Source organism: Lingula anatina, chromosome 1, assembly GCF_051362555.1.
Source record: "Lingula anatina isolate TDL-2025a chromosome 1, LinAna3.0, whole genome shotgun sequence".
In the NCBI taxonomy this organism is placed as follows: domain Eukaryota; kingdom Metazoa; phylum Brachiopoda; class Lingulata; order Lingulida; family Lingulidae; genus Lingula; species Lingula anatina.
In genome coordinates, this window is record NC_141767.1 from 66420487 (window position 1) to 66445931 (window position 25445).

The window sequence follows — 25445 nt, forward strand, 5'->3', positions numbered from 1 at the left end:
AAAAAAGAAACGGTATCAAACAACATTATCGCTGAGAAAACTACAAAATCAGCAGTCATTTGATTTATCTCAGTGTGTCAAACAAAAGTTTCTTAGCGCTGAGAATACAAAAGAATCAGCTCTGAAGTCATCTGCTTCATTTCTGTACAAACAACTGTACCACATACAGCCACTTTAAGGCCACCACACACCTCAACTCCCCTCCCATTTCTGTCATCTTTGCAAAAGAAGCGTGTGACAGCCGCTGTGGACAGAACGTCTTTTAAGTTGTCTATAGAGGATAGTCGCTCGTCGTCGCTCATATAGTTGAGCAAACGTGATATCTCCCACGCCAAAGTCGATTGCATACCAATCTACATCCACACACCCCCTTCTTGTGAACTTATACACTTGTATGTTTATGCATTTTGATGACGACGACGCGGCCGCCATCTTTGCATCCACAGCAGGTTATACGGTAGAAGAAAAACGAGATCTACGAAAACAATGGCTTTTCCGACATTGTGAGTAGGCAGAGACGTAGACAACAGTCACTTCTGGACTTTGAGGAGGTGATTTTTTGTTTGTTTTTCAGAGGCGAAAATTAATGAGCGTGCTGATGTCAACCATAAAATTTAATCAGTATGGCCTAAGTAAGCGCGGGGCCTAAAGTTATCACAAATGTAAATATACACTCTCAGCTGTCACTTGATTGGTTAGAAAACAATTGTAATATTTATATTTGATTTTAAACCTGGGTGCATAAACTAAAAAACACATTAACTGCCATACAAGTCTACTATAAAGCAAAAAAAAATCTAAATCGGTTAAAGTATTCAAAAAGAATATCGATAAATGTCCATAGGCTTTCCTAGAGCCAATGAAAAGAGAGCTCTCTCTCTCTCTCTTTATTAACTCTGTGGCAGTCAATATTGACTCTGCAGGCAGAAGTTGGGCCAAGAAAGTAACGTGACTATCTTAAATAGGAGTCCGCTAAAAATCGGAAAATTTTGGATTACATAGTTGTTAATTTGTACTTCACATTAATGAAGAGATCGCACACGTATAATTTCAGAGATGGGAAGAGGACAAAGGGAAGATTAGACAAAGGTAAGGGGAATTTACAAGTAATTTCTTTTTTTGGTAAATACGGTCCTAAAGCTCCTTTTGTATTTATGCCTGTGCGCAAGTATTCTTTCATATTTCAGGTGGTCGCGCACATAATCGATGACAGTTGGTCAAAATCGATTACTGTTGGTCAAAACACCTGCAATTAAAATCACCGTCAGCTGTGCATTCGACTGGTAGAAGGTCTAGAGTTCTGGTGGCTTATTTCGCAACAGCTTTTGCCATTACTTCATAATCTGAATGTCTAGCGTCGACCTAGACTGGGATACACACACTGGGCACCAGGGCTTGATAGGTGTACTCTTGTACTGGTTTTAACACTGAAATAGCAGTACATACTCCGAAAGTTATAGTGATTTCGGTCTAAAGTGTATCACGCCAACTTCCCTATATTTTAATTTATTTATCCCTGTGGCCTGTTGTTAGCACGTCGTCCCCTAAAATATTTACATTGGCATATTTTGCAATTCATGTTCACTTTCTTAAATCATTGGTAAGTCACCAGCTTTATTTTTGTGGCAACTTTACGTTTTCACTTATATTTAAATCATTTATTTTTTCTTTATCTTATCTCTAAGAATATTGATGCCTTCATGCCATCGACTTGTGCAGCAACATAAGATACTTTTACTTTTCCACCATTAAAAATGGTAGCCTTTTTTCAGACGTAATCCCACTGTGAGCCAGCTTTTTATATATTGGTTTAATAACATTCATTATTCTATCTGTACCAGTGAATCCCATATTTCCCACCCTGCAAATTATCATTACCCTATTTACATCATTTAATACATTTATCAACGTTATAAACGACCTAGTCCGACCTTTTAAACAGTAACTGTACAACATTTTTTCAGTAGGTTATTACTAGGTTAGTTGTTGCTAAGAAATCGTCCTTCCATTTTTTGTTATGCAATGCTTTAACTTGACAACCATAACACTGAAATCTCCGTAAATTACGATGACACCTATTTCTGCCTTTGCATAAATATTAACAAACGTGAATACCAAGGCCCATATAGTTGTGACTTTGGCACCACATTAAACAGTGCGGGTTTTCGTATCTCCTGCATTCAGTTTCAAATTACCAAAGCTCTTATCGTGATATTGTACCGATACCTTTGTCCATTACAAGAAAAATCAATAAGTGTGTACATAATTATAAATAAGGGCAGGAGAGCCGTATAGGTCTTCTGTTAATGAGACTCGCGATGAACACTGATAATAAGTGAGTCTTTCTGTTGGCGATGCTGATTCTACTGTAATACTTTACCAAATCGGCTTGACGTGTGTCAACTATACGTGCAAGTTCAATGTAAGATGTCCGAATATACAAGTCAATGAATGGACAATTGCATTATTGACTAGCCAGTGAACACTGACCAGCCTCCTGGTATTACCTAACACGTTAAGCACTGCGAGCCAGCATAATGGTGAAAGGATATTCGGGTTACACGTTTTACTGAATAAAAGATGTACCCGTAACCCGGTATATGTAAGTGGGCAATAAAGCAGAAATGTATATACAGTGTATTAGATTTTATATTATGAGATCACAATTGGAAAACGAGAACAAGTAAGCTCAAGACACCTTACCATCTACTGACCACCAGGTTGAGAAATTAAAATGGCCGCAATCGTAAGTGAAAAAGTGTGTGTCTTAAAACAGTATCAATAATGATATTCCAAATGCCATATTTTTAAAATTCAAATATATTACTGTTGGCCTGGGTGATAAAACCATGGTATTGTCTTCAGACATGTTTGAAAGATTATATTTAAAAAAAGAGCTAAGGTTAAAACCTGTCTGTAGCAAGACCTCAATTTAGCACGTCTAATGTAACACTCGTTGGTGAATAATTAGAAAAAAATCTCAATCAGGATTAAAAATGGAGCGTGGCTTAGGGTAAAAAAATGGCCAAATCGTGACACGGCGGATAAAAGCACCAAATTTTGCATGTGGGTACCTTTTGACATACTAAATCAAATTAGAGCCGTAGCCCACGGAAAAAAGTTACAGTTTGGCCAAAAAACCCAAAATGGCCGCCAATTTGTGAAATTCTGTAGAAATATATACATACCTATGTTGATTTTTATCAAATAAAGTATTTTCTCAATGTTTTCCACATCCTTATTACCCATATTATGCATATATGTCAGATAACAAACGAGTGTCCTTGGTCTTTTTGAAAAATCCAAGATGGCCGCCGTATGGCATATGATTACTAGAACATGTACAAGGGGTTTCAACTAATGCCAACTATAGGAAGATACATTGCCCACTATCTAATTAATTTTGTTTCTGAGTGCCTTATTACACAAATAATATATATGTGGTAAGTAACTAACGTTTATTCTCAGGCATTTCGAGAAAAATCCAAGATGGCCGCCATATCAAAGGAATACTAGTATACTAGTACACATAGGGCTTCTTCTGCCATGGAGATATAATATCAATTGATAAATTAGGTTTGTTTCTGAGTATTTTCCCCGTCTTTTTAATCCACATAATATATGTGATGAGAATGTTATGTGTATCCTTTTTGAAAACAAAACAAAACAAAATGGCTGCCACTAGCCATAGAAGGTGGGGTTCAGTTAATACCTGCGACAGATAGGCTTCCATATAAAATGAAGCTGAATTCAGTTGTTATTCTGTTTATTATTATTATTATTGCTGTTATTATTATTATTATTACCCATGATACGTATTTGTTAGGTAATTAATGTCCATATTTGATCATTTTGGGGAAATCCAAGATGGCCTTCTTTTCCCCGTAGGAAAACTGGTGCATTGGATTTTACAGGCACTTCTAAGGCAAATGAGGGTAATCATGATATTTTGTCAAAATACTTAAGGGTACACACTTGTTACCCACCAGACAGATATCTCAAAGTCCAAGAAGAATGTGGGAAATACCGAGAAACAGAATTCATTTTATATTGAACCCAAAGTAGTTGACTGTAGGCCTACTAATCCTATTGTGAATTGCAGCAATCTTGAATTTTCTCAAATATGCAAGATGCACACTTGCTACACACCAGATTTATATAGAGTAAGGTTAATAAGGATGTCAACATGTTTGAATGGCTTTATTTCATGTTGGAATCAATGTCTGAACTGTTCCATTAATTGACACCTATGTGCATTTGAATGATATATTCCTATGACAACTGGCAGCTATCTTGGGTTTTCTCCGAATAGTACTCAAGGATACATACACTCTACACACACAGAGTCTTTCATAAGGATAAATAGGATATGAAAAAACATTTAAAACGATCTAAAGTTAACTACATTTAAATTGTACTCAGTGTGTCTCTGGCATTATTTGATTATGTGTACGAATATTCTAATGACAAAAGGCAGACATCTTTATTTTTTTCAGAATACCCAAAGATACACACATGCTACAGACCAGGTATTCATCATAGGGGTAATAATAAATGGAATGAAAAAAATATATTATTTTTAAAACAAACCCATGGGAATGTAATTGTATAGTAAACCATATGCCTCTCTAGCAGCAATTGAAACCCACCCATTAGTATTCCTATGTCAAATTGAAGCTATCTTGGATTTTCTCAAAATATCCAAGGATGCACACTATTTACCCTCCAGATATATATCATAGGACTAATAAGGATGGGCAAAACTTGATAAGCTTAACTTGATAAGATAAACTTAATTTCACCCTGGTATTAGACGAAAAGCCATGGACGTGCAGTTGTAATTCCAGTAGTATTCCTATGGCCAATGACAGCCATCTTGGATTTTCTCAGAATGATCAAATATGCACATTTATTACCTGCTAGATATGTATCACAGTGTAATAATAATGTGTAAAACACTGAAAAAATAAACTGAACTTGATAATGAATTATGTTTTTCCTAGCTGGCATTAGTTCCAACCCTTTGTAATACTAGAAGTATTCCTATGACATATGGCGGCCATCTTGGATTTTCTCAAAATGCCCAAGAATACATGTTAGTTACTCGCCACATACATATTGTGTGGGTGGAAAGGATGTGGAAAACACTCAGAAACAAACTAAATTTGATATGGGAAAATTATTCTTTTCAGTTGCCATTAGTTGAATCCCCCGTATACTAGAATTTTTGTGGCACATGGCAGCCATCTTGGATTTTCCAAAATGCCCAAGAACACTTCGTAGTTACTCACCACAAACATTGATATGTGGGTAACAAAAATCTGAGAAACAGACTTAATTTGATAGTGGACAACGTATCTTTCTAGCTGGTATTAGTTGTGCACTAGTATTCCTATGGCTGTTTGTATGGCATATGACAGCCATCTTGGATTTTTTCAAAAAGTCCAAGGGAACTTGTTTGCTATCTGACATATATGAATAAAATGGGTAATAAGGGTGTGGAAAACTCTGAGGAAATAATTTATTTGATAAAAATCAACATAGGTATGTATATATTTCTATAGAATTCCATAAATTGGCGGCCATTTTGGATTTTTTGACCAAACGGTAAACTGTTTGAGAGGGCTACAGCTCTAATTTGATTTATAATGTCAAAAGGTAACTACATGCCAAATTTGGTGCTTTTATCCGCCGTGTCACGATTTTTTCCTTAAGCCACCGGACTAATATTGGCAGACATTAAGATATTTTTGCATATTAAAATATCAAGTGTAACAGGCAAGTAGTATTGATCAATTTCAACATTTCTTGAAGAATATTGGAAGGCTATGCCAAGCTGTGTTTTCCAGCACTAATATGTCAGCTTTTGTACTACGTTCATATTAAACCTTGGATATAGCATGGCAATATATGCCAAAGGAGGTTTCATAGAGGGAATGGGCGTTGGTTTCACACCCCCCCCCCTCCCAGTTTACGTGAAACTGTGTCAGACCATTAACATTTGCCACGATTGCAGCCTTATAAAAACAGTGACAATGAGCCGAGATTTGCGATAAATTGTGTCAAAATCTAAACGTGACGCACGTGTGTTAAGATACTTCTTGGTATATTACCACTTCATGGGATACATTTCAAACCATTTCAGAGTTTGTAAACCAGACCTTTTCAAGCAAGGTTGCCATGCAATCCCCTGCAAAGGAAAATTAATGCGGTCGTTCATTTACATATAATATTCCGCATCTTTCTGTACACTTTGTGACAAGTCTGTTGAAAAGAAACGAATATTCGATTGACATCAATTTTATGTTTTAAAAATTATTTATTTATTTATTTATTTATTTATTTATTTATTTATTTTTTGTATGTGTGAGTGTGTGATTGAAAACACTGATTCTCAATATAGCCCTATATATATATATATATATATATATATATATATAGGTTCATTTGAAGAAAACAGTAAAGTGAATTAAGCTAAAGATATATATTCACCAATTCTACTTTTTGCTAAAGCTTTGGTGACAGAAAGATAAATCTAGCTTTTTGTTTTAATCATAATCATGCATACTTTTCCCGACTCATGGGTTGCTGATATGGAGAGTTTTCGAATTCAGTAACGGAGGTTTTAGTAACAAAAGTTTTAAAAATTAAAATCCTTTTGTATAATATTTTCACGTTATTAAGGGGCCATGAGAAGATCCGAGTGTTTACTGGTCCACGGCCTAAATATGGCGGACCAACATGAAACTACATCGTCAAGTAGGTATGTATACAAAGTCAACGAAAGAATGGAAATAATTTGAATGCAAAAAAGTATTGATCCGTCGTTCCAGAATGTAGTGTGAACAACAACTACATAGGTAATCTTTTATTTATTTTTTTTTTAATTCTGGGGAAACCCGGGGAGGAACACACTTCTGGATACTTAAAATTGAATACAAAGTCTGGTGTTATACGGTAGAGGTGTCAGCAGAAATGAATCTCAGCAGCAATTATTGTCCTCACACTGGGCTGTTTAGCTTTTCAAGCTCGTCACAGAAAAAAAATGCTTCACAATCCCATATATACGATCCCATAACAAGTTTATTACAAGACTCAACAATTTTGCTTAACACTTCCCCTTGTAAACATATGGGGTTGTTGGAGGCGAGAAGCAGCCTGCTCGAACGCGTTGTGTCCTTCCTTGCAGTAACGTGTGATTATTTAAAATAGGCCTATTAAGTTATAATCCAAATAACAAATAACGTTTTCACGACGTTATTAGCTGGTTACATGATGGTGATGGTATAGAATAACGTCATGGTAACGTTATGGGTGTTTTTAACTCCATGCAAAATGATGCCCTTGCAGTTTTATAAGCGTTTTATAACATTCTGGAAAAACATTATTTAATGTTTTGAAAACTTTTTTTATTAATCACCAAAACACGTCTTATGCTGTATGGACTACAGTTAGCGGTTAATTCCAAAATGGGCTTGGGTTAGTCGGCGACTAGAGCGGTGCGATTTGAAAAATATTCGGACTATCGTTACCAAAATAACCAGCATGTGATGAAAGATTAAATAAACCATTATAATGAATACCCCACCATCATCCTGATGTTCTATTGTTCATTACTTCCGGAAAAAATAAATGAACATCAATACCTTAACGCATTTTATCAAAATATGAAAAAAATGTTTTAAAGTAAAAGTAATAGTTGTTTCGTGTCTTTAGTAAACTAGTGAATTTTCTAACTTGTTTTTCAGAAATATATTCCAATTAACTTCGTCGCAAGGTCAGCTAACACAAGGATGAATAAGTCCCGCTGTAAAGATGATGTTGTGAATCAACTATGTTGACAGTTCACGGTACCCTGTTATAGATAGAGATATCTATAGCACTTAAAGGTGACCGTGTCTTCGCGCGCTCGCGCGCGCGCGCGCGTGTGTGTGTGTGAGAGAGTGACTGTAACAGTTGAAAACGTTACAACCTTAAAGTTAAACAAATACACACTACATTTATTAGGCGTCAAGCACGTCAAAGCGTGTAACATGTTAATAGGCTAAACGTGCTTAGGTGCTAAACGCGTGGAAAAAATGAGACAAAACAGGCGCTTAGAAATGTGTCTCAGAGCTAAACACTGTTTTTACACTGTAGGATTGTGATATGATTGGATTTACTGTGGAATTTCATATAAGCAGAATAACTGTGTAATATCATGAAGGCAGGGTGTTTGGGCATTAGCTCTCTACTATTAACACAAATTTACCCGTATATGCAGCGCAAATGTGTTTATCTCTCTTCAGGTAGGATGACGCTAATATATTTAACACACACCTGACGGTAGACATTTTGCAGTCGAAGAGGGCGTTCAGGTAAATACAAATTTATTGTGATGAAATTATAAAAGGTTCAATTTCTACAGAAATATTACATGTACTACAGAGATCAATTTCTTTCAGAACGGTATTATTGAATTATTGTTCGGACACAATCATAGGGTATGCAAACAAGATAACTTTGCAGGACCCGATTATATTATTCATATTGTTTAGGCTAAATTCTTTTAATATCACGGGAAAAAATTTAAGATTGTAGTATTAACATGACTAATACCAGATAATTCAAACTAATCCATTGGCTACAAGATCTCAGAGATAGGTAGACGATTCTGTGCCATGAAAGATCAACTTTCTCTTAAATATGAAATAAAAACTAACTGTAATTATGTATTTATTCCTGAACATCATTGTATTTAAACTGGTAAATTTATTTATTTATTTGTTGTTACAGCATGTCTGCAGTAGGATATCAGCAGTCCATACGGTTTCTGGGCGGGATTTGTATTGTTTTGCTTGTTGTTATGTTGGACCTCATATACTTTAATGGATCAACGCCGCAACTGAATAGAAAAGGAATGAACGTTACTGTGCCTCAGTTTAAAAAATATCAGGCACGTGTATGTTCTCTGGACTTTTTACGGAACTACTTCGTGAAAACCGGACGCTTTTTTGGAGGTGGGAAATGGGTGAATGATAAATGGTGGCCAAAAGATTGCATGATGCCTAAATACCTTAGCCCTGAACAACTTGCACCTTGTTTAGTAAAGAAAAACATAAAGAAAATAGGGCAAGTCGGAGATTCACAATCTATGCGGTATATGGCAGCTATAAAACGGGGTGAAAATGCTTATTCGTGTAAATTGTTAAAAAGTGAAAGCACGATGTCAAGATCACCAGCTCCAAGTTACTTCAGCCCTCCTCTTGACCCCAAGTCCATACGAGTAGCCAGCAGGGACTGTAGCGGGTGTGCCGGACAGCTTGTTCGCTGTACACCTCAAGGTAGCACAGAAACGACTGACATTGAAGTGTTAATTACGGAATATACTAAAGACCATGAAATATCTACAAAAAGAAATGCCTGGAAACATGAGTGCGACGACAGGCTGAAGAATATTAGTGGAATATTTTGTCAAGAGTCGATGACAACGCAAGAGGTGTATTTCCGTGAATACTGGGCTCTTTCTGGATACCCAGATGTAATCATTATATATGCTGTTCACGCCCACGAGGCACAAAAGCGACGGCCAAGTGATTTTAGACGTGATTTCACTTGGTTTATAGACCTTGTCGTTTCTGTGGTGCCAAAAACAACAAAGATTTTATACTGGAACTCCCCGCAGGTTAATTCTGCCAAACAACCAGTCTTTTGGAGAAATATCACTGCCAATACATACATCAGCCAATTAAATGCAGTAAGCGCATCTGTGATAAAAAAATTCATCATTGAGAAAAAGGTAAATAATTTATACCCGATGTTTGACTTATATGGAATATCTAGGGACGTCATGAAGTGGATTGTAGATGGAGTTCACTTCTCGGGTCCGTGGTACAACCAAATTATCACGCTGTTTTGGACAACTTTATGTGCAGATTAACCATTTAAAATAATAATAATAATAATAAACGTATTTATTAGGTGTTATCTATCGGATGAATATCAGTGGGGTGTCTCTTCCACCCGTTCTCTCGGCGAGTTTTTACACAATATGACTTACTATCGGTGCAGTGGTTTTTAAAGAGCCGACCTCGGCATTGTTTGGCGTGCCATGGCCATCTCCACCTTGACACGATGAAGATAGGCTATAGTGAAGAGGTTAGTGGCAAGTTATCTCTGAAGCTCAGGGTGCCATCTCAGATTGAGTTGATAAAATTGTGCAGAGATAAACATACATGAAATTACATACATACATAGAAGAATGTCCCTCCAATTTTTAATAGTGTATGAAAAAAATGAGAAGGAAGAGAATGCAATGTGCAGTTCCACATACAGGGTATCGATAGAAGTAGATATTAACAATACGGATAATACATTCTTGGTTAAAAGGCTGTACTACTCATTTTTACTTCTATGGAAATCATTGTGGAGAATCATATTTGAGGGGGTCCATTGTTAATTTGAATAAATCGCATAAAAACGGATATCTGCACCGGTACAATGTATGTTGGGTTTTCTTAACCCTTAGGCATGTTAAATATGGAATAAAAGCAAAGGTTAATACCCGCATATGATCATTTGTTTACAAGAGCGCATAGGACTAATGGTGGTACTACCCTTTTGACCATGAGTGTACTTAGCAAACATTGTTGGGTAGAAGATGAAGATATTTGTATATATACTTATGCATGGGGCCCAGGCTGGTTTTTCATAATATGCTCTTTACTTAGGCTGCCCGTATTGTTTGCTAGTTTACCTCCGGCATGTGTTGAAACTCCACTGAGTACCCTCATCCAGGGTCGCAGATTAATTATGTTCACTTTTCTCACAGCAGAGAATCATGTCCTGAATTATCCAGAGACATAATATCTGTGAATATATAGTGGAAAAAATCAATCTGTGTTCCTGGTAGAGGTATCCTTGGACTTTGTTGAAAGGTTTTGCACTTTAAGCCAATAAATCGTGGAGTCCAGCATATACTGAGATCTCTATGTGACCCACAAGCAATACACATTATAGTGGTTTGATTTGAATTATGTGTCATGAAATGTCTAGTTAAAAAGTAACACTACAGGGGCGGATCCAGGATTATTTGAAGGGGGGGGGGGTCCTCGGATGTGAAGCCGACCCTCCCCCCTCCCCCCCCTTCCCCCAACACACACACACACACACACTTGGCGTGGGGTTTGGGGCCCCCTGAAGGTCGGGGCCCCCTGAAGGGCCCCGGAAATTTTTGGTATTTTAGAGGGCGAACGGTGCCATTTGGTACGGTTTAGAACTATGATTCAGCTAGTCAAAATTCTAATTTCAAGAGGGGAACAGAAATCACCCTCTAAATCCGCCACTGCACTACAGTGTTAAATTTATACTGTCCATATACTATTCCTGTAGTTAGCAATGATTGCAAATACTTGAGCGTTTTTTTCTGTGAAACTACAAACAAATTTAATAGTCTTTTCTGTACAAAACGATTTAACTTTCAATTTGAAAAAAAAAAACATTTTTCTCGGGGTAATAAGGGAAAATGTTTAAAATGGAATATGTACACGGTAAAAGTATACAACTAAAAAATTTCCAGTAGACGGTAGATACCACTGAAGCTACAGGACTAAGGGTGATGTATACTCCAATTATCAGAGTTGTATGAATTATATATAATCGCCTTGTAAATTATGGTTATTCAAGAGAGGGTCATCACCTCTCTGTGTATCTAACCAGCTGGATGCAGGTATGTCACCAGAAGATTAGTATGTTACACCATATAGCCGCGAGCACTCAAATGTAGGTGTTTTATATTAATAACGACTTTGAAATAATGTGGATGTAATCCGTGTAGATAACAGGAGGTTGGCAACCTGAATGTTAGTAGAATGACCTAGTTAATTGTGGTTTATATGCTTTTTTTTGTTTTAAACTCTAACGATAATTTTGAGACAGTTGAAGACGTTTCCAACATCTGTATAATATTCAATGGCCAGCATTTTTATATAAAAAAAAATTGGTAAAATACACTTATGATCAAATATGTTATCCTTCCTGCTTACCGACGAATTCAAGTGAAATTATTATTTTGAAATATTATTGGTTTCAAATAAAACTGCACTGTTGTCACGCCTAAAGTCTTGTAATGGACCACGTTATCTCTGTCCTACCCCAACATGCATACTACATTATAAACCATTCAGACAAGGCGTGGTCCAAACTTGTTTCTTTACACATGCAATTCATAATGATTTAATGTGTGACAAGTAGAAAGAAAGCTGAAATATTTATGCTACAGTCTGGTGAGCACCAACAAACCCCTTGTGTTTAAACCACGTAACACATGTATGCGTGCATCGACCCGAAACATCCAATCAATTCGAGGAGTTCCTCCATGACACAGACATTTTTTACGGCTCAGGTAAGTTCACCTAAAATTTACTTAAAGGTGGAATATTTTCCTTGAGGCTTATAATTGTCATCTTGGCAATCTTTGACTGACTCAGAATATCAATATCAGTCACACAGGTTTTCCTTGCCTTGAACAATGTTTCTAGTGTTAGCAACAGGTACACACAAATAGATTTCCCCTCATTATTCGTGGAACACTTAACCCAGTGGACAAATATTGCAGTAAACAAACTTATGTAATGCTGTTGACGCCTGATCGATATTTCTGTGCCAAATATTGGCACTTAACAACTTGTGTATTATTTTCAAGGGACGCCCTTGCTGCTGTAAGAGCCAGTCAAGGGCAAAGATTATTCATTTACCTTTCTGTAACACATTGAGATAAGCGGCATTGTTGGCAGTATACAGCACATGATCCTTCAGGTTGGTATCACTTCAACCTTTATTAATATTATATTATAATGATTGAAGTTCTGAGATAATAACTTAAATAAGCCGCTACGTATAAACGAAGATGAAAAATGTATTAATATACACGAAAGAGATAATTCTAAATAAAATGAACATGTTGTGCATCAAGTGGCATTAAGGTTGTCATATTTAAATGAGATTTAAAAGGATATTTACTTCAGTTTACAGAGATAAGAGCTCTTCATTTTGGCGGGAAAAGTGCCATAAAACGGATTTTTTCGGGGTAAAGGACGATTTCCCATTTTTGCCGATGGATAATTAAACCCTTCCGACATTAAAAATTACAATATAGTCGATTTTTTTAAATTGTATTTTTGTAATAATCTCTTAAGAAATCATGAGAGAGGGTAGCCATACATGAAGGTCCACGAGGTCTGATGACAAGCATAGATTTTCAGAATAATTGCGATAACCCCCTGTAGGTGGTAAAAGGGAGTTTATTATATTACTATGTGTTGTTTACAATGTGCCCGTATGAATTGTGGAATTTTGAATCCATATGAAGAGTTGCTACCCCCTCTGGGATCGTACAGGTATTTTTCCGTTTTAATAGTTCTTTATAAGTTTTATATATGGAACATATTCGTTGGAACAGAAGAGTAGTAAATTTGATATTCTCGTTTCAGATATAGACGCTACCATGCAGTCCCAAGACAAGCTGCCATTTCCAAAATGCTCCTTCTTCATTGTAGCTTCCATAATGCTCGTTTTCATCTTGATGTTAACTTTTCGCTGTAACAGCATTCAAAGGACGGCGCCTGAATTTGTTGGGATCAATATAGATGTTAGAACTCAATCACCACACAGTATATTTAAACCTGAGTTTGTTACGTTCAATACAGATGTTAGGACCAGACCACCAGGCACCATCACTGCCAACACTGCCACCAAAACCTCCAAGGAAATAACCAAGCATGTTTCAAAGACTCGAAATTGTTCCTTATTGTATCTTCAAAACTACTTGGCAGAAAAGGGGCGGTTTTTTGGAGAAGGGCAGTGGGTCAAGGGCCAGTGGGAACCGAGAAGTTGTCAAGTGCCTGAACGAGTGAACGCTGAACGGCTGGCTCAATGTCTTACAGCAAAGAAGATAGAAAAAATTGGAATCCTTGGTGACTCTCAGTCCATGAGGTATGCTGCAATGATAAGAACAGGAGAAGGTGCGTTTCAGTGTAAGAAAACGAAAGCCGAAAATGGCGGGAACAGATCACCGTCCATTAATTTCTTTTCTCCACCAATTGCAGCTAATGATTTGCGAGCTACCACACGTGACTGTTTAGGTTGCGCCGGTTTACAGGCCACTTGTACGTTTGGGAGTTCGAAAAATTCCGTGATTAAGATCGAAAACATGATTACGGAAAACGTTAAGGACAGTGAACTAATCACACGGAGAAGTTCGGTTTAAAAAAATTGTGACGATCGGCTTACGAATAAAACTGGCATTCCGTGTCTAGAGTCTAGTACCACGCAAGAGGTGATATTTCAAGAGTACTGGTGCCTTGACGGCTACCCAGATGTGATCATCGTGTTTGCAACTCATGTCCACGAAGCTGTGAAGAGAAACGCCAGGAATTTTGAGCGAGATTTTACGTGGTTCGTCGATCTTATAACAACCGTGGTGCCCAAGACTACCAAGATTCTTTATGTGAATGCACCCAAGGTGACTCCACCACAGCCAGAAGCATGGAAGACTGAAGGTCGAAATATTTTTATAGATGAACTCAACAAAATAGCAGCGGCTGTGATTCATCGGTCAATAGTGGAGCGCAAGGTGCCAAATCTGTACCCGATGTACGATATGTTTTCTATGTCTGTAGATCGAAATGTCTGGAATGGAGATGGCGTACATTTCAAACCACAGTGGTACAAGCATGCTGCGTCCTTACTGTGGACTACTTTGTGCATGGACTGATCTTTTAAGACTGGTCTCTTAAGTTTAAGGTGTACGTTTTACAGGTGACATATTTTTTTAAATTTCAGCCTAAAGCTTGTTTAAAATATTGATTTTTTTGTGATCTCCTAATTATTTATTTTTATTAAAATTTTCTTTTGTATCAAACCAGCTGTTTCTTTCTATTTTATCAACTCCACTTTAATTACCAGAAACCTTCAGCGATCACTTTTTTATATAAATCAAACCAGCCTTGATCTTTAAACTGCGTATAACGCACTTAACACGAGATACATGTAGCGTGCAAGAAAAATCTAAAGACTACTCCAATCCTATATTGGCGAGAATACATGGCGTGTAAACTCCTAGTTGACGGGCAAAGAACTACATGTAGCTCTTATCATATATATATATATATATTTAATTTCTCGTCCAACGAAAAATCTGTCTCTATTACATGCATATTAAAACAATTATGGTCTTGCTTGATATTTAAATAAAATCATCCCCTTTTCTTCTGTGTTAAGGATCCAGTAAGGAAAACTTCCGAAGACCTGAAACAATGTAATTGTAGGATATCATTATACTGAAGACGCCTCACCAAAGCTCACACTTTACGTACATATTCCAGAAAACGAAAAAAGAAATTCAAAATAGTAATTGTGTCAGACTTGTTAATCCCAGCACAAAAGGCGTGTAGTTTTTTACAGATCAATGATGGGGTTCGAGATGAAAGATGAAAGAATCAGAACTCGAACTAATTAAGTATAATGAATGTATTATCGCCCAACACATTAATGCATCCCAACATAACGGCATACTGATGTAAATAAATATATATTCATATATGATCTATTTGTAAAAATGTATATAAATATACATTTATAAGAATAAACTTACAAAATTATTTACAGGCACTTGTATGTAAAACGTCCTGGATGTTTGTAGCAGAAGCGTGAACAGCACTGGACATCAAAAGTGCACTTAAAACAGGAAAAAAAACATCAATGTATCCTTAAGGAATGAAATTGAAACCGTTTAAAATTATGTCTCCTCCGTCCCTCTATGTTTCAAGGTTAAGTACAGATGAACTAAATATAAAAGTGTATACATTAAAATAAAAATGAGACAAATACATTATAGACTAGTTTGTTCTGAAATTTGGCCCGCGGTGGACCGTTCTTTATTATGAACGCCACCCTGCTAATCTGATAAGAACATTTCTACAAATTATTTATGTCAAGTTCACATTGACTTGTTAGCGTGTCCACTTACAGGACTATCTACAGTAAAGCAGCGGTCTTCCCCGGCCTCAGGAGCCGCACATCTGTACACTCCGTAACGCACGCGGTGACAGTAGCCGGAGCAACAGTGGGAGTTCCACGAACACTATAATAAAATATAGTACTAGGTTACTTAAAGCAATATGCAGTGTCAAAAAAACGAGCATGGGTATTACAAATCAACGGCACTCGGTGCTTGTTGTTTAGACGCATATTTGACTTTTAATCCTACCTTTTCACCATCAGCTGCACACCCGTTGCCATGGACACATCTGTAGACGCCGTAGGTTTCTCTGTGACAGTACTTTGAACAACATCTTGCGTTAGACCAACACTAGAGGAAAATCGAAATGAGTTAATGTTAATGAAGAAATGGGCATTTATATGGAAAAATAATAAATTTAAACATGTTGCAAAATGCAACAATCGATGTTTTTTTTTTCAAGTACAATAAATTCGTGTCCATTAATTTTCCCTCTCGCATAAACGTGCATAAAGTCTATTATTATGATTAATTATATATAAAAATGACGAGAGTTTTAGATTTTTAAATTCGCAGTCACTATCATATGATTTTACCAGTTGCCCCCCTCGTATACACTGTTGGGTCATGGCGGCGTCCAACGTTCCTACCAGTGCCCAGCAACCCAGGAGTAGTGCAATCACGTAACTCATCTCGTCAGATCCAACACTCTACGTTAAATGTAAGGGTCTACCTATGTAAGAAAATTTCGTCTTCTCTATTTTCTCTTTTCTAAACAGCAAAGACTAAAAAGGTATATTAGAAGTGACGTTTTAGCTAGGTCCCTCCCTCGTGTAATCGTAGGTCGAATGACTCAGTGATGTCTTTTCCTTATGACACGGTTTTAGCAGGTGCATTAAATAATTAAAATATATTAAGGTTAAGTCTTCGGATAGATAAAAGCCAATTCTTTAAAATTTGCAGAAAAGTGGTATGGTGCGAGATCGAAGACAAAAATGTACTGGTCTGAGGGATATAAGAAATAAGCTGAATTAAACCGAATTTGAATTGATATTTGATTAATTTTCAAATATAGATTTTTTTATCCACACGCCTGACCCTTAGTCCTGCTTTAATATAGCTAGTTAAATCTTGAAACAAATCATGCTAAATTGGATTTAGCACTGGACGCAAATAAACCCTAGTCCAGTTTTAAATAAGTCTTAGAGAAGTTTTTTTCACGAAAATTAATACAGGACATTTACAACACAATGAGGGACAAAGACACCTTCCAACACCATTCACACACTGGGAAATAGTGATTAAAAATACATGTAGAAATTTTTTAATAAAAGAATCTTAGTAGGCTTAGCCTATGACAAATGTTCTTTTCTATTCATATGAAAATTTTTCTATATACTTTTCCATTTTTTTCTTAGATCAACTACCTTTTGAGGACCCAGAAGGTATAAAGACTGAAAATCTATTTTTTTGATTTCCAAATTCTTTCGGCAGGCTAGAGAAGTTAGACTGTTGAACCAAGTGTGTGTAGTAATTTACAGTATGGGTCGCGTGCGCTAACCCCTGCACAACAAAATTTACACGACAAAGCACAAAAGCCTTCTTCAGTCTCAGCCTCTAGCTATTACCGTACCTACATCCTTAAAATAAAATCTTTTTGACACAATGATTTTTCCCAGCCGCTGCATATGGAGCTAAAGTATGGAGTTCCACTATATTTAACCAAGGAGTTATAACAGATCTGTTATAAGTCCTTGATTTAACGATAAATCGAAAATAGAAAAAAAATACATCTCCATTTTTGCCAGGAGCAATTGGGTGAACTCAAAATGTTGTAGTTATGCTGTTCGGGCGAAACTTGGGCGCCTGCCAAGCTACACAAAAATTCAAATACATGTAATTAAATACTGAGTCAAAATTTTGCACTGTGATGATGGGATCCTACTTATTCTGGCATACCTAGACGAATTAAAACACTTTGATGAGTTTCATCTTCTTTCAAGCATTAGCCTTCATAACACAAGCCATAGTATGTCGTGGAGTGAAGGAGTAAAGAAAGTATTTGAAGATAATATATTTGTCACATGTATGGCTTTAACAGAAAGAAAACAAAAACTTCATAAAAATTTAGTGTTAGGCTTAGAGACAGTAGTATACAACTTTGGCACAGTGAAATCACAAGAAAATTTCAAAGTGAGAACGTATGAAATTTTTTAACTCAATTTCGAGAAAGTTAAAGAAAAACTTCAAACCTTAACCAGATTTAGAATCAACAGTCACAATCTGCACATTGAAACAGGTCGTGATGCCAAGGGAAAACCAACGCCAGTTGAAAAAAAAATGCCAAAATTATTTTACTGAAATTTAGATATTAACATTGATAATACTAACATGAGCGATCTTAGTATACAATTACATCGTATACTTAGATAGCTCATGTTTGAACCGACGTCATTGTGTTTGTTGTGCACGATACCACCCCCAAAATAATTTTAACAAATGTGTCACAGCAAGCGCATTGCAGAGCGATTTCTACACTGATACGACAGCGTCCGCCACGCTTACAAATATGAACGAAGAAAAAAAGTCCCTAAATGCAAATTGCTACTCCATATGTTCTGTTTAATATATATCTATACATTCTGAAGCAAATTTAGCACCCAGTTTCAGTGATTTGACTTTGAAACAATTTCCAATCTCTTACATGTTCTATGTTTTCACTGAGGGTAGAGAGTGGTCGGTCAAAACTTATTGCATAATGTTAGTCTAACTCCTTTATCCAAATAATGCTAGGATTTTTATTGCATTAATCTCAATAAACAATTCTCAGGACAAAAACTTATAATCAGAGCTTAAAATACTTGTATTTAGAGGGAGATATAAAATAAATGAAAATCTCTTTTTTAAAAGGTTCATGATAATAAACTGAATTACTTCCTATAATATGCTCATACGGTTCTAAAGACTTACATGTAACAGGAGGGCAATCTAGTGCACAAATATGAAATTGCATGTCTAAGGCTAGACCTAGCTTTTGTCAGCTCCCGCTGGCCCGGGGTTATGTCATAAATATAAAGGCATACAATTCTTATGAATTAAGTAGGAGGTGTTGATATACCAATGTTCCGATCGAGTGAATATAAATATGTGTATATATAATAGACACCGCACACAACACTTCCATAGAGAAGTCCCGGCTGGTGCGTTATGAGCGACGATCCAGAAGGGGTTATTCTGAACGAGAAACAGTCCAGTCACACCCACACCGACCAACAGCAGATGACTAAAGGTATTTGTAGTTTCTTTGTGTATAGATTGTGCTTTAGAACGATTTTTTTAATTCGATGATTAGATTGCATTACTTTTTTAGCCGCATAAGTTGGTTTGATTTAACAGCATGATGTTATTTGTTTACATAATCTCTCTCTCACTCTCTCTCTCATAATTTCCATTCTGATTCATTTTGAAAATAACATCATCTAACGATTCAGTTTCAAAATATTTCATCCCGTTTTCTCACGGCGGTCTGAGACCCTGGCGCCGGCGTTAATCTCTCTTAGCCACATTAATATAGTATCCATCACCTGTAGACTTTCGCCCACCCCGTTCCTTAATCACGGGCGTGGTCCCTGAGGCCTAAGTATGCTTATTATATGTAATCCATACCTAAGGGCATCAGCACAGGTAAATTTTGACTAGAGCTACATGACACGCCCTACGCTGCGTCATTTTAATTATTGTGAACGATGTTTTACCAAGATACGTTCGTTGGTGAGACATTGCGCGTTTGTGTGTATCGCGTCTATCTAAAATATATATAATAGATTTTTTTATTGACATTTGACATTTTAAAGCATAAACAATAAAGAAGAAAGAAATGAAATCAGCCCGACGGTGGTTTTGAAATAAATAATTATTACTTTCAGGTGCCATCTCTCAGAGGCACTGGCATTATTAAGGTGTCAATGTACAAGTGGATGAGAGATATCATGGGGTCATGAACACCTAGGTGTCAGTTACTGTACCCCTAGGCTGTGCCAATATAACTGCCCATAATTCTAGGCAAGGCGCATTCCATTCTAAAAACCAAATTAATTGGGTTTTTGGTGCTTTTACACCAAAGCATAATATCAGCATAAATGATTATACCAACTGTTCTGTATTCAAAAGTGCGTTCTATCATTAAATTGTATACATGTATGTTTGTGCTATGTCTTAAGTCTCGTCAAACAGATCCTCCGTGCAAAATATACCATTTTATATTTGTTATTCGTTTTAACATGAGTTTGAAACACTTTCCAATAAGAAGAATTGTTTTATTCTGACCAAAATTCACCTTCAAAAGATCTTACTTTGATTTGTTATTGTAGAAGAAAAAGGAGAGGGCAGCATGTCACGTACAGCCATAGCCATAGCCGTCCTCGCCCTGCTTATTGCCGTTGTGGCATGTGTCCTAGTTTTGTTGGTTTGGATTCGTCCTGAATTGGTCAGGTAGGTGGCGTCCCCTCATAACATTTTAGAATCTTAAAGGTGAGAACTTTGATGGCCTATAAACTTATATTCAATTGAATTTGGAGACCGTATAATTAAAACAAAATATTGTCTCGCATTGACCGCTGTGCTCATTGCATCGTCTTTTCATCTACATGTACGTGGTTGAGACATTCGTATTGGAATGAATTATTCCATAAAATAATCCTTAGACATAATACTGAACTAAATTTCTTTAAATCGTGTTATATGATGATTTGCTCTTCTTACAAATTACAGTCCGCCAGCAACTGCCAAAGACAGTGAAGCGATAGCAAAACAGAGTGCCACTGAAGCCGCGGCACAAATCAAAACAATGGTGGACTCCATCAAAGAGGAAATGAAGAATCAAGCAAAGTCGCAGCAAACCCATACATTTGCTTATAGTAATGACTGGCCACCTATGGATTACCTGTAAGTTTTACTGTTTCCAGTAAGTTTAAACTTACAACATTTGTATCCTATCGTGTCTATGAGTGTCACATGAAGATGTAGCAATTTACCTAGTCATTATGCATGTCATAATTATGTGAGGTCGGGCATTTTAAAAAGCTTGAAAAACCACCTTTCAGAGACAAAAGAAGTCTTCGATCGTGAAAAGACTATTAACTGAACAAAATTTCGTGCAATTGCTCTTGTTTTATTCTTGATATTTGTTTCATCAAAAAGATCAACTTTATTTATCTCATCAAATTAATCTAATATCAGTTTGCGTTGATATTGTTTAACTACACGTGTTTATAAACTTTGCTTTCTTATTCAGTGATTCCCAAGGCTTCCTAAAAGGCTTAAGTATGGACCTTGTAAAAGAAGCGTGTAAAGTTGCTGAGAAAAACTGCAGCCATGTACTCAGCAATGATATATCTCAGTGTTGGGATACCAGCAAAAAGACCGGGGCAGGTAACATGGATTCTGAAAATCTTCAAATGGCAAAACAAAATCCTATAAATAAGTAAAAAAAGGGTTTAAAGCTCGTTAACGGATTGGATATGGTGGACTAGTGCTGGTATCTTAGTAATTAAGTTTTTATTTATTTATTTATTTTTTTTTTGGCTGTATAAATGTATAATGCCCACTGTGTATCCTTAAGTAATTGGATGCCCAGATGATTTATATACTATTATAGAAATGGTATCAAACACTGGCAATGAATCTTGATAAACTTAAGGATTAATTACTGTTTTTACACTTTTTTCTGCTCTTCCCAGGACTTGTCAACCGTTGGTACACTGCATGCGTTGGTTGGTACCCTACTCCTGAACGGCTGAATGCCTTCGACTTTGTTGGTAGTTTATACGCTCCTGAACAAGCGGCGCTGTACGTCAGGCCCGGCAGTCGAGTTACCTCTGTCACCGGGAGGAACGTCGGTAAGCGTCTGTATTGAGAATTAATAATTTTCAAAAGTTGACAAAACACCTTGACAGCGTTTTTTTAGCTGCCCTTCCTGTACTCGTATGAACAGTGATCAAATTTTGAGACGCGTTTTATAGGACCAGAAACATGAACCAGTACCAACACATCTTACAAAATAGCTGTTGCATTTTCGTCACACAGAGAGCATTCACATCGAGAAGAGCCGGGGTTTAGCAAGGCCGAGACCTAAATATGGCGGACCTACGTGAAAGAAAGACCGCGTAATCCTTTAATCCATTATAAAGGATCACGCGGTCTCCCTTTCATGTAGGTCCGCCATATTTATGTCTTGGCCTTGCTAAACCCCGGCTCTTCTCGATGTGAATGCTCTCATAGTGAACCAATCTTGTCACATATAATTAACTCTTCCTTTCCCTTGTGTTCTAGGTTTAAAGGTGTAATTCCTGGCAATACGTTTGGTGTAATTGTTATTTGATATGTTCTCTTTCAAGGCTTTCGCGAGGGTTGGAATACGGATGCTGCTTGTCTGGCCAGGAATAGCATTGACGTGCCAGAAGCCAACCGAGTCACTGGCTCGACTTTCACAGAATTAAGAAACAAGCTTAACAATACTGAGGTATGAGTAATTTTTTTTGTATGAAAAGCTCCTCAGCCCTTCCCAATTAGCTCACAATCTTGATTCAGTGAAAATAATTTTCATAAAATGTTTTGACTCATACATGCATTCATACATTCGTGAATTCAGACACATCAATATTTTATTCTACATAACACATGCCACATGGCAATATTTAGATAGAAATAATTAAGTGCTATCGTACAGGTCCCTAGACTAACCACTATATACATGTATATCATTTTACATGAATTCATATTTTGACTTCAGATTGACCTTATCTTCGCCCCTGTCAACACCTTCTCTGACCTCGTGGTGTTGGACACGAAGTATGTCTGCACCCTGGGAAGCGCGGGTCTAATGATGAGAAAAGACATCAAAAACTCCATGATGTGGTTTCACGATGCTGTTGAGAAAATGAAGACGTCTGGAAAGTTTTCTGAAATCTGTGGAAACGCGCTCAGAGACCACGGTGAGTCTTCTTTTCACAATCCTAAGGCGCGAAACTAGTGTATGCCCTTTTATTAGTTGTAACGAAATATCAGTGGCGTATTTTTACAATTGTAATAATAAGAATAAGATGTATGCTCTTTTATTTATTCATTTTATTTAGCTTAGTTTATTAAGAGCTGTCGTGCAGACCTTACATTGATTGTACATGGACTTGAAAACTATAGAAACGTTAAGGGTATTTTAAAGTTTTATTATCATCCAGATACCAAAAAAGAGGTTTTTCCTGCTCCTAATCATTCAATAATGCATATACCTTTGTGCTGATTTACAACAATAAAGTTCTCCTCGAAAATATAAAATATCGGCGTTTATGTTTACTCGTTTCTATGTATAAGCATAGGCAACATACAGCTTTTATTTAACACTTTGCTATTTTGAAGTGAGATAGCAATCGGTATGTGGTGTAGTTTCATCCCTGTACAAGATTTTATCGCAGGAATTGGCATAGTTGACCACAATTGTATGGTTTACAATCCCGTGCCTTCATTTTGGTTTAAATGATTTAATATGGAGTTATGAGCCCCATATTACAGGTTTTCATTAAACAAAGGCATAATTTGGGTTTATCAACCATAAAATGTGAACTAAGGCTTTTAAGAAAAATAGATGGCGGGGTTTTTTACTAAATGGTGTCTTAAAATTGGCGTTAAAATAGTGTTTGTGGGCGCTCAGGTAAAGGAAAATTTTGAGAAACCGTTTTTCCGTTTTTATCCCCAAATCGTGATTATGACGTTGCCCGTAAGATGACATGTGTGTAAATGTTTATCAGTTTATTCACTGAACACTGAAGGTTTATCTGTTATCTAAAAGAATGTATGTAAGGCAGTAAATAAGGAGTTTTTTGCAAACGCGTACAATATCCTTAAGCTAAATGAAATGTAGCTTGTTAGTTGATAATTGTTTATAGATAATTCTTCATCATTATCATCCAGATTTTATAACACCACTTTCTCCTATTTTAGGCAAGGCCGGTATTTGCGTGGCGGGCTAATCCTGTGTACACCCAGCCTCAAACTATTCTTTTCAAGAACAAATAATTTGGAAGGCAAATGGAGTCTACACCAACTTCGAATTCTGTTTGATGCTACAATTATCCGGCATATGTCTTTTTATCAACGAAAATCCTGAAGTGTTTCTTTTGAAGTGTTAATTTTTTTTGCACTTTTAGTTAATTAACTTGATGCATGTAGGAGTTCTTGTCCTTTTTCTATCAATATATTTAGTTTTCACTTAGGAGGAATAAAAATGTTTATCAACAGGACACATATAAAGCGATTTTTACACAGAATAATTTTTTATTATTCTTTTGATTCGTACTGATTGGGTACTCAACTTTAAAAAGCGGCAGACGTTTTATCCTACTTTACTTTTATAGCTACACATACTATTGCAAAGCCTAGATTACATTTGCCATACATAGTCCTTAACCACTTACATTGTAAAAAAACAAAAATCCTAAGGAAAATAGTATATGATTTCATCGTATGGCACCCGCGGCAAATGTAATCTAGGCTAAAAAGCTTATGGTGGTGCCCAACATTATGCAATGCGTAGAATTACCTAGTATTTTCAAAAGGGGGGAGAAATGCGGGGACAGAGAGGGGGATAAGCACTCCCCTTTCTTGACACCCTAAATTCGTCAGAGTGCACAATGTGATAACAAAGGTGTTTTGTCGATTACCGATTTTAAGCAGCAAAAAATACGATCATTGGTAAGTCGTTTTATGTTATTTTAAACATTAATATAGATATGATTTAATTTTCATCTTAATAAAATAAGTAATTTGCTCGTTAACTTGACAAGACATGGTCTTGCATTTTACCTTTGCAAGTGATCGTGATTGCAAGGTGAGATTTTATAGAATTAGGATTGTGAAAATTTTCGTTCTTGAACAAGACTTAAAGGTATATCGCATCCCCGTCCTGACAATAATAGACATTTTACACACATGTAATTAAACAAAAAACTTTGGAACAGAGAACGATTTCCCTCTTCAGTTATTGGTGAAACAAGCAAGGTTACAGTAAAGGTGTGCACCCCTGTGTATATATTTCCCATTCATATAATTTTTGTCGTGGATTATCTCTGTAAATATTTGCACTGCCTCTGGCTACTTCCCGGGACCCCCCACACAGCGGTGTTGGGTTACGTGGACTTCATTGTGTCTGGATACGTGTTGCATGATGATTTGTAGACCACCTGTTAAGACATAGGGTTGATTCCAATTGAAGCTGCCGGTCTACGTAGATCGCTCTGAATTCTCGGAGACTATCGCTGAATGCAATTAGTTTAACAGATAAATACACCTCCTCTGGCGTTGAAAAGAATATAGAGAAGTGGTTGATTATACGAGTACAATGGAAACAAGAGGAAGCGTGTTAAACAATTAAACTGATTGCATTCAGCGATAGTCC

The 25445-nt window shown here is 36.6% G+C and overlaps 2 protein-coding genes and 1 long non-coding RNA gene across 4 annotated transcripts; 2 read left to right on the forward strand and 1 right to left on the reverse strand.

Moving 5' to 3' along the window:
* The first annotated feature begins 793 nt into the window (after positions 1–793).
* Positions 794–14902, forward strand: LOC106151471 (uncharacterized). 2 transcript variants are annotated; one of them, XR_015332016.1, is made up of 6 exons: positions 794–1089; positions 8289–8357; positions 8776–12382; positions 12683–12795; positions 13005–13066; positions 13470–14902. It is a non-coding gene; the product is annotated as an uncharacterized LOC106151471 (long non-coding RNA). The 2 variants fall into 2 exon arrangements; XR_015332015.1 differs by lacking the exon at positions 13005–13066.
* LOC106151527 (uncharacterized) lies at positions 14858–16845 on the reverse strand. Its single transcript, XM_013524848.2, has 5 exons — positions 16594–16845; positions 16247–16348; positions 16007–16120; positions 15632–15714; positions 14858–15285 (listed from the first exon to the last, which is right to left on the reverse strand). Exons 1-4 carry the CDS (start codon positions 16687–16689, stop codon positions 15640–15642), a joined length of 387 nt encoding a protein of 128 aa, XP_013380302.1. The 5' UTR covers positions 16690–16845; the 3' UTR covers positions 14858–15285; positions 15632–15639.
* Positions 16846–19095: 2250 nt separating this feature from the next.
* On the forward strand, positions 19096–24825 carry LOC106151505 (uncharacterized). The gene is made up of 8 exons (XM_013524810.2): positions 19096–19286; positions 20368–20488; positions 20768–20941; positions 21291–21427; positions 21736–21894; positions 22393–22517; positions 22788–22989; positions 23993–24825. Exons 1-8 carry the CDS (start codon positions 19205–19207, stop codon positions 24019–24021), a joined length of 1029 nt encoding a protein of 342 aa, XP_013380264.1. The 5' UTR covers positions 19096–19204; the 3' UTR covers positions 24022–24825.
* The last annotated feature ends 620 nt before the right edge of the window (positions 24826–25445 follow it).